Source organism: Pongo abelii, chromosome 8, assembly GCF_028885655.2.
Source record: "Pongo abelii isolate AG06213 chromosome 8, NHGRI_mPonAbe1-v2.0_pri, whole genome shotgun sequence".
Taxonomy (NCBI): Eukaryota; Metazoa; Chordata; class Mammalia; order Primates; family Hominidae; genus Pongo; species Pongo abelii.
The window spans coordinates 140,625,187-140,634,362 of record NC_071993.2 but is presented as its reverse complement, the minus strand read 5'-3'; the positions used below and the strand labels follow the sequence as shown (position 1 = coordinate 140,634,362).

General features: G+C 55.8%; 1 protein-coding gene across 1 annotated transcript; it reads left to right on the top strand.

The window, feature by feature from the left end:
* Positions 1-6,805: 6,805 nt before the first annotated feature.
* SPRN (shadow of prion protein) lies at positions 6,806-7,568 on the top strand. Its single transcript, XM_054523113.1, has one exon. It carries the CDS (start codon positions 7,063-7,065, stop codon positions 7,516-7,518), a length of 456 nt encoding a protein of 151 aa, XP_054379088.1. The 5' UTR covers positions 6,806-7,062; the 3' UTR covers positions 7,519-7,568.
* Positions 7,569-9,176: the final 1,608 nt, after the last annotated feature.

Genomic DNA, 9,176 nt, shown 5'->3' with positions numbered 1-9,176 from the left:
TTCCCTGCAGACAACCATGGTCTCCTACACCCACATCCTGGCCAGGTTGCAAGGATTCCAACAAGGCCCAGCAGCCTAAGGCCTTCCCCACCCATGCCTCCCACCTGGGGTAGCGGCTTCTCTAACCTCATCAAGCTGGTGTCAGGGGTCTACTTGGTTGCGATCCCTCTGCTCAAACCCATCATCTACTGCCTGGGAAACGGCAACATCAGGGTGGCCCTGGTCAAACTCCTCCAGGCCCTTCCCCTTTAGAGCTGCAGGAGGGAGAGCTGCCCAATCCCTCTTCTTCCTTCCCTGTGCTCACAGACACTGGTGACAACCCAAGGCAGCCACAGCCCTCTCCCAACAGGGCACTCAGCAAGTCCTGCCCTCGCCCATATCACCCAGAGTCAGAGCTGCCAAGAGCACAGAGTGGTGGCTGTAGGCAAGCATCTCCATGAGCAGGGGAGGGACAGAGATGCCAGACCTGGGCCTCAGCACTGCCAGGACAGCTCCTCGCCACGGCAGCTGGGAGCCTCCAGCCCAGAAGAAGCTGGGCCTGGAGCTCACAAGAAGCCCCCTCTCAGGGCCTCTCCCCTGACGCTCTCGGATGAACAGCTGCTATGGAGGCCAGCCACTCTGCCCAGTCCTCCAGGCCCAGAGGGATGGTCTCCTTGCCATGAGGTCCCAGCTCCTCAGAGCAGAGCCTGAGGCCAGGTGAGCGAAGGGCTCCGGCACATCCAGGCAGCACCACCAAACACACAGGTGCCCCCTTTCCTCAGAAACAGGAACGTCATTTTGTGTTCTTTTATTGAAAGCTCCATGGGTCTAATGAATAGACGACGTGCCCTTACCTGGTTTCTCTGCCTTTTCTCTCTGGTGCTTGAGGGCAGAAACTAAGTTGACCGAACATGTCTCTTCCTATGGGGCTGCAGCACCTGGTTGTGGGGAGGTATCCCTTGCTTGATTTCATGGTTTTTCCATGCCCCAATCCCACCTCCCTCATCACAGACACCCAGTGTGATGCATTCAGCATGTGTCCTTGGAGAGAGAGGTACTCAACAGATCCATGGTGTTGTGTGTGAGTTTTAAATTTATGTCAATGATTTTTCACTGTAAATCTCCTATTTTTGTTTTGTATATTTTGAGGTTATGTCATGAAGTGCATACAGATTTAGAAATATTTTATCATCTTGGTAAATTTAACCTTTCATCACTGAGAGGCATTACTCTTTGTCCCTAGTAGTGCTTTTACCTCAACCTTTAAGTCATAAAGTCTGCTTTGTCCGGCATTAATATAGCTACACTGGCTTCCTTTTAGTTAGTATTTGCGTGGTATCTATTTTTTATCCATGCCAATTATTAATCTGCTGCCTCTTAGCTTCTAACCACCCTTCACAGTCAGCTCTGTGACGCTGGAACAGGGACTTGACAAACTGCATTTCTGCTTTGTCACCCACTCCCTCTTTCTGTTGAGAAGTCAGCTGCCAGTCTTACTTTTACTCTTTTGCAGGTAACTTGAGTTTCCCCTGCTTCTGGAAGTTGTTTGGTTTACAGCTGTCTTACCTAGGTATGCTTCTTTTTGTATTTATTGCACTTGGAGTTTGTAATGCTTCTAGAATTCATGATTTAATTTATTTCATCAGTTTTTGGAAATTATTGGTGATTACTTCCTTGAATATTACATCTACCTCATCCTCCCTCTTCTTCCATTGGTTCTAATATTACATGGCATGTCAGGCCTTTCTACAGTGTACCCTTGCCTCCTAACATCCTATTCTGCATGCTCTTTTTTTTTTCTGGATTATTTTCTGATCTTCCAGGTTACTAATTCTCTCTCTAGCCATGTCTAATCTTCTGTGTTTTAAAATGTATTTTTTGATTCTAGACTTTCCTTTTTGTCCTTTTAGTTTCCCATTCTCTACCAAAATTCTCAATCTTGTTTTATTCCTGTAGACATGGACAGGTTCCTACAGGAGTTTCTTAGTGGTATCCTTCTTCTCTTGTGTTGGTCTCTGTCTAATCCTTGCCTAGACTGGGTTGTTTTATTACTATGGCTTTCTACAACGTCTTAATATGACATGGTGAGTTACTCTTCTTTGATCTTCTTTTTCAAAATTATTTTATTAATAGTTATTTTAGGCCTTTATTTTTCCATATAGACTTCAGAAACTTTTGGGTTCTGTGCTATTTTGTTACTACCATAACAAAGTGCCAAAGACAGGGTGGCTTAAACAACAAAAATTTGTTTTCTCACAGTTTGGCAGGGTTGGTTTCTTCTGCAGCCTCTCTTCTTGGCTTGTAGACACCATCTTCTCCCTATGTTTTCACAGGGCCATCCCACAGTGGGTGTCTGGGTCCTAAGCTCCTCTTGTTAAGGACATCAAGCTCACCTCACCTCATTTAACCTTAGTCACCTCTTTAAGGTCCTATTTCCAAATGAACCCACCGCCATAGGTACCAGGGTTTGGGACTTCAATGCATGAATCCGAGTGAGACACGGTTCAGCTCATAACAGTCTTTTAAAAATTATGCAAAGATTTTTATTGTAATTTCATTAAATTTATGGATCAATTTGTGGTGAACCATCACCCTTACAATAACCTGTGCATCCTCCATTTATGCAGATTTTCTTTTATATTCTTTAATAACTTTTTTATGTTCTCCATAGAGGTCTTTTACATTGTGGACTATGGTGAATGGCTTTTTTTTTTTTTTTTTTGGAGAAGGAGTCTTGCTCTGTCACCCAGGCTAGAGTGCAGTGGCACAATCTCAGCTCACTGCAACCTCCACCTCCTGGGTTCAAGTGATTCTCGTGCCTCAGCCTCCTGTGTAGCTGGGACTACAGGCACGTACCACCACGACTAGCTAATTTTTGTAATTTTAGTAGAGACAGGGTTTCACCATTTTGACCAGTCTAGTCTCGAACTCCTGGCCTCAGGTGATCTGCCCGACTTGGCCTCCCAATGTGCTAGGATTACAGGCATGAGCCATCATGCCAGGCTATGAATGGCTTTTTATCTTATATTTTTTAAAGCTATTTTTTGTTCTGGTAGAGAAATTCTACCATCTTTTAAATCTAAGGTACACATCTGGCTGCAAGTCTAGGGAGTACCTGCTTAATACAGGGATGAGACATGAGACACCCAGCAGTGCAGAGCAGCAGAGCAGCACCGCCATGTGCCGGGGACGAACCCGCCCTCCACCCGCCTAGCCGCTGACCCAGCATCCTGGGGTCTTCCGAGCAGCAGAGCAGCACCGCTGTGTGCCGGGGATGACCCCACCCTCCACCCACATAGCCGCTGACCCAGAATCCTGGGGTCTTCCAATGGCAGGAGCCACCCTCAGCACCAAGTCCCACTCCCAGCAGGAAAAAGGGGGAAAGGACAAGAGCACACAGGTTCTGCGCAGCCCCACTCCTCAGGGGGGACAGAGGCTCTCCCAGGAGCCCCCGGCACCCTCAGTTGCAGGTTTCACCAGCTATGCCTATGTCCTGTGGCCTCTGCCGGTTGCAGCACTTGTGGTGGAATCAGGTCTCAGGGCTACAGCTGCAGGAGCCACCCCACCTTCTATGGTAGAATCAGGTCTCAGGGCTGCAGCTTCGGGAGCCACCGTGCCTTCAACGTGCTGTGTTCTTCTTGATGGCAGCTCTGCCAATGCTGTATTAAACAGAAGTGGTGAAAGTAGGCAATCTTTTCATTGGTTCGTATTTTTAAAAATACATTTAAAAGCTCTCCACTACATATGTCTTCTGAGATTAGCCTTTATCAAAGAAAACATTTCACTTCTATGACGAGTTTTCTCAACATGTTTCACTACAAACCAATGTTGATTGAAATCAAATGCTTTGTCTTCCTCTGTAGAAAACCGTATTTTTCGCCTTTGGTCCACTAATAGGTAAAGCACACTGACATATGTATGATGTAAAACCACCCTGAACCTGACCTGATCATGGTGATTTGCTTTCTGATGCGCCACTGGACTCATTGTGCTACTGCTTTATTTAAAACTTTCACGTCTCTAATCAAACATAAAACAGCCTAAATGTTTCTCTTGTGCTTCTCTTATACACCCTAAGATACATCCTATACATCTTAAGATAGAAGGCTTCTGGAATCATAAAATCAGCTGGAGCACCGCCTCCCCCTTCCTTTTCCCGTTCTGTGTTCTCGGCCTTGGAACAACTGTTAGATGTTAGAGCCCAAAACGGATCCCCTGGGTCTATCCCCTTTTCTTTCATATTTGCTGCCTTTTTGCCAGAAACATTTCCTTAAATATACAATTCCATCCTTCTGTTGGCTTTTTTGCAATAATTTTTTAATCTCAAAAGTGTCTTTTTTGTCTTATTTCATCTTCACAGTTTCCTGTTCTTATTATATAAATATATCTCCCTAATCGGAGTCTATGGATTGGAGTTCTGTTTTGTTTCTTTTTAATTTTCCTGAGTCATTCAAATTTCTCAATCCATTTATTTTCTGTTTCTTTGCCTGGTCTTTCTTTTATGTGATGCAGCTCTCCTTGAATGTCTGATACATTTTCATCCTTTAAAATGAAGCCAATGGGTGACAGGAAGAAGTGCTTCCATGAAAGGCAGTGTTTCACTCCAGAACCTCAGCTCCCGCACGCTGGATCCAGATCCACAGCATCCCCAGGACCTCTTCTCCCCTCTGGGTCCTGCCCCCATCTCACTGGCTCCCATCTCAGATTCCCTGTGAGGCTCCACACTTGGCTTCACACGCAGAGTCCAGGAGTGAGGGGCCCCTCCCAGCCTCTCAGCTGGCAGTCCTGGGCCTCTGCTGGGAAACATCCCCTCCCCGCCTGCAGCCGGAGGTGCTGCATGGCTGTCTTGAGTGGAGGTCACACATCACCTCCCAGGTTCAGGGGAGGGAAGGGTCACAGACGTTCCTCATGAGCCAAAAATAAGCGAGGTCTGGCTGTGGTGCTGTCCACTGCCGGCTCCAGCACCAGGGGTTGCCCAAGAACCCCCTTGGCTCCTTGGGGTAAGCAGCTCACTGCTGGCTGTTCTGTGTGTGACCGGGAAGGCGGACTCAACCAGAGTGGGCAGACCTATGACGACCCCCGCTTCCACCTCCACGTCCCATGGCCACGGCCCCTCCCTTCCAAGCTCCTTCTGCCTGGTGGGCAGCACCCCCGTCCCGTCTGGAGTCTCCCGGGGCCCTTCCTGCTCTCCTTGTTAATTTATTTTCTGTCTTGGAGGGAAGCTGGGTGGACCTGCTCAGGCGGCCCCCTAGGGCCAGAAGACCTGTCAGTCACTTTCAAATACATGTTCTTTCCAGCCCTTCCTTGCCAAAGGTTCTAAAAGCACTGTTGTCCGTCTCACCCAAAAAGCTAAGCTTCTGTCCAATCCTTAACGGTAGCTATAAATGAGAAGCATAAGCTTGGTTTCCTTCTAACATCCGGCAAGTTAGAAGATAGAACGTATTTCTTCACTTATTCATCACATATTTGCAAGGCACCCCTACACGGGACAGCAGAGGTCCCAGGCCGGCGCTGCACCTGGAGCCAGGCTCGGAGCTGGCCTCGCGCCCTCAGCTGAAACTCACCGGAGGCGCGGCCGCCCTGGGCTGGGAAGACGCGGTCGGCCCAGGTGGCATCAGAACCCACAGGAGGAAGACAGCCGGCCCAGGAGGGGCCATGGGGGGCCTCTGGGGATCGCAAGGGTCGACCCCATCCTCCCTGAAACAAGGCCGGAGGTTGAGGAGGTCTCCGCCCAGCCCCGCAGATGACAACCGGTGGAGAAGCCGCACCTGCCACGGGAGGGGCCACGGGAGGGGCCACGGGAGGGGCCACGGGGTGGGCTCGAGCCACCATGGGGCTGGTACATGCACCCTCTCCGCTCAGGACCTCGGCCCTCATCCTAGGGCACCAGGGCTCACAGGGGGATGGGCCTGGGTGGGGATGAGGGTGTGGAGGGGCAGGAAGCACGGCGGGTGGAGCGGGGCCGGGTGCGGGGGTCACGGGGGACCGCGGGGACCGGGCCTTGTGATGCAGGAGACGGAGGGGGCTGGTGAGGGAGGACGGGAGGCCTCAAGGATGGGGGACGCGACGTCCTTTTCCCCTCCCACCGGCTCACCGGGGATGCGCCTCCGCGACTGCCCGCCCCAATCCCAGGGCGGAGGCCTCGCGCAAAACCCAGGCGCCGCGGCTCCGCGCTCCGGCTGAGGGTCTGCGCCGCCGCCCGCCCGCTCCTTCCCGCTCGGCCGCGGCCCCAGGGGCGGATACTCCAGCGCGCGGTTCCAACCGAGGCCCGTGGCGGGTAAGACCAGGAGGCTGGGGCGGGTATGGGGCCGGGAGCGAGGGGCGGCGCGGGGAGGGGATGCAGCCGTCGCCCGCACAGCCGCGTCCGGAGGCGGCCCCGCGACTCGACCCCGTCCCGTCCCCCGCCAGCTGCTGAACTAGGCGGCCGGGGACGGCATGGAGCGCGAGGCGCGCGCAGGAGGGACCAACCCTGGGATACGGGCCTGCTGGGGCGGGGTCCGCACGGTGTCAGCAGCCGCTTGTCCTCGGCAGCACCCGCAAGGCCCGCACCCAGGCTTTGGCCCCAAAGATGGGCTCCAGGCCCAGGCACGGTCCGTCCCCGCTCCAGACCCTGATCTGAGCCAGCTCTTGGTCCCCGCTACCGCGTCCTCCAAACACAACGCCCCTCCCCCCATGCTGTTTCCCCGCCCCCACATCCCAGCAACGCGTGCAGAGCCCATGAGCCTGGCGCCCCTCCCCCAGGCCTGCCCCCCGCCCAGGCCTGGCCGCCCCCAGAGGCCTGGACGCTCCCACCGTGGCGCTCCTGCTCCGCTTCTACGCCCCGCTCCAAATGCACAACCTTCAGGTGCAGAACCCTCCTGCCCCACCCGCCACTTCCCAGGGCCTCCCCCAAGCCTAAGTCCCTGATGCTAGAGATTAAACCCCCAGGCCTCAGTGGGCCTCCAAGATGCTGGGGCACCCTGATCCCACAAAAGCCGAGGATCCCTCTGCTCTCCAGCCCTGAGCCCTCCGCCCCTGGGCACCCGATCTCCATGGAAACTGAGGTCCCTTTCCCTCTCTTCCCACAGGTTTGGCCCCGCGAAGATGAACTGGGCACCCGCAACATGCTGGGCTCTGCTACTGGCGGCCGCCTTCCTCTGCGACAGCGGCGCAGCCAAGGGCGGCCGCGGAGGGGCGCGGGGCAGTGCCCGGGGAGGGGTCCGCGGGGGAGCGCGCGGGGCCTCGAGGGTGCGCGTGAGGCCGGCGCCGCGCTACGGTGCCCCGGGCTCCTCCCTGCGCGTGGCTGCCGCCGGGGCGGCGGCCGGGGCGGCGGCGGGAGCAGCCGCGGGCCTGGCGGCGGGCTCGGGCTGGAGAAGGGCCGCGGGACCCGGCGAACGCGGCCTGGAGGACGACGAGGACGGGGTGCCCGGAGGCAACGGGACCGGCCCTGGCATCTACAGCTACCGCGCGTGGACTTCGGGCGCTGGACCCACGCGCGGCCCGCGTCTCTGTCTCGTGCTGGGTGGCGCCCTCGGCGCCCTGGGGCTGCTGCGGCCCTAGGCCTGGCTGGGCTCGGGGACCACATCTGGCCCCCGGCCCGCGCCATCCCCCAGGATCCTCCGGCCTGGGCTTCCCCTTCCTCCCTTGCCCACGGTCTTGGAGCCCCAGTGGGTGCAGGAGCTGCTGGCTGTCCCTGTGGACCCACCATCCACCGTCCTGCCCACACCACCTCAGCCTCCCATCTCCCACGTAGAGGGGACCATGGGCCCTGCCCCACATGCTCCAGGATGTTAGGGTCCGCCCAGCCAGAAAGGCAGCGGCCTGTGGCTCCTGTACCAACCGCCCAGCCACGCTCCAGAGCCGCCCAAAGGGAGGTGCCAAGGCCAGGAACCCAAGCCACCCCGGCTCCCCTCACCTGCCCAGGGGCCGTGGTGACCCATGGGCAGGGAAGCAACCTCAGGCTGGTTCTGCCACTGAGGCCCTGAGGAATCAGGCCCGCCCCAAAAGAAGCAGTGAAATGGACCAAAGGACTTAAGGATTTGGGGGGAAGTGAGGGGAAAACGTTAGGTGCTAACCACCTGCCCAGAAGAGTGGATCTCACAGCCCAGTAACATTCCCAAGCAGGAAAACCGCCCATCCAAGGAACGTCCATCCTGGCTCTGCGGCTGCTGGGAAAACACACCCTGTCCTGGAGGGGCTGCCCAGGCCTTGTCCCCCACACCCTCAGGCCGAGATCCGTGAGAGACCCACTTTGCTCCAACAACTCGAAACAAGTCACTTTACCCTCCTTAGGACCCATTTTGGGGGAAAAAAACAACACATTCCAGAGCTTTCCAAATCCTTTGAACTTCAGGTTCACATTCAGGGATCACACAGTTCTGCCTGTTCTCAGGGCATGGCAACTGCCAATCCCGCTGAAGAGGCCTCCCTGGGCACAGCTCAGGCTGCACGGTGCGCCGATTTACCTGAAGGCAGCCCCTTCTTCGGAAGCAGCTGTTCCAGGCCTCGGAACAGGGCCTGGGTATGGGCATGGTGGGCTGCTCAGTGGAGCCAGGAGCTAACTCAGACCCCGGAGCAAGCAGGGGGCCAGTGGCGGGGCCCAGCGCCCAGCAGGACACCCATGCAACAGGATGAGCCCCCAACATCCAAGGACAGAAGAGACACGGAGTGGCGCCAGGCAGTCACGACAAGGACTTGCCTCCAGCACTGGACACACCTGTGTAAGACCAGCCCTCTGCTTCCCAGTCCCACCAGCCTGGGGCATCCTCCATGGGCTCAGCACTGAGAGGTCTTGGGTCTGCCACGTTCTCTAGCTCTCCAGTCACCCGACTCATCCAAGGTAGAAGGGGTTCTCCCTGCCCCCGCCCCCCCGTGGGCTTGGGATCTCACCCTCTCCATGTCCTGGTGAGAGCCTCGCCCTCAGCCAGAATGCATCCCTCCTGGGCCTGAGCCTCTGGACTCAGTGGACACCAAAGTCAAGACCAGCACCCATCACGGGCCCTGCCAGCCTCTGCCTTCCCCAGCTGGCCTGGGTTCTGGCCTGGGTGAGGATCTGGAAGCTGTTGGCAGGACTCAACCAAGCACTGTTCTCTAGCTCCGGGGCACTAAGCCACAGGAGGCAGCGCCCTGCAGCCTCCCGTCCACACTGCCAGCAATGCCCCTGACCCAGTGAGCCCAGACACTCCTCCACCCCTTCCAGACCAAGCTCAATGCCTCCA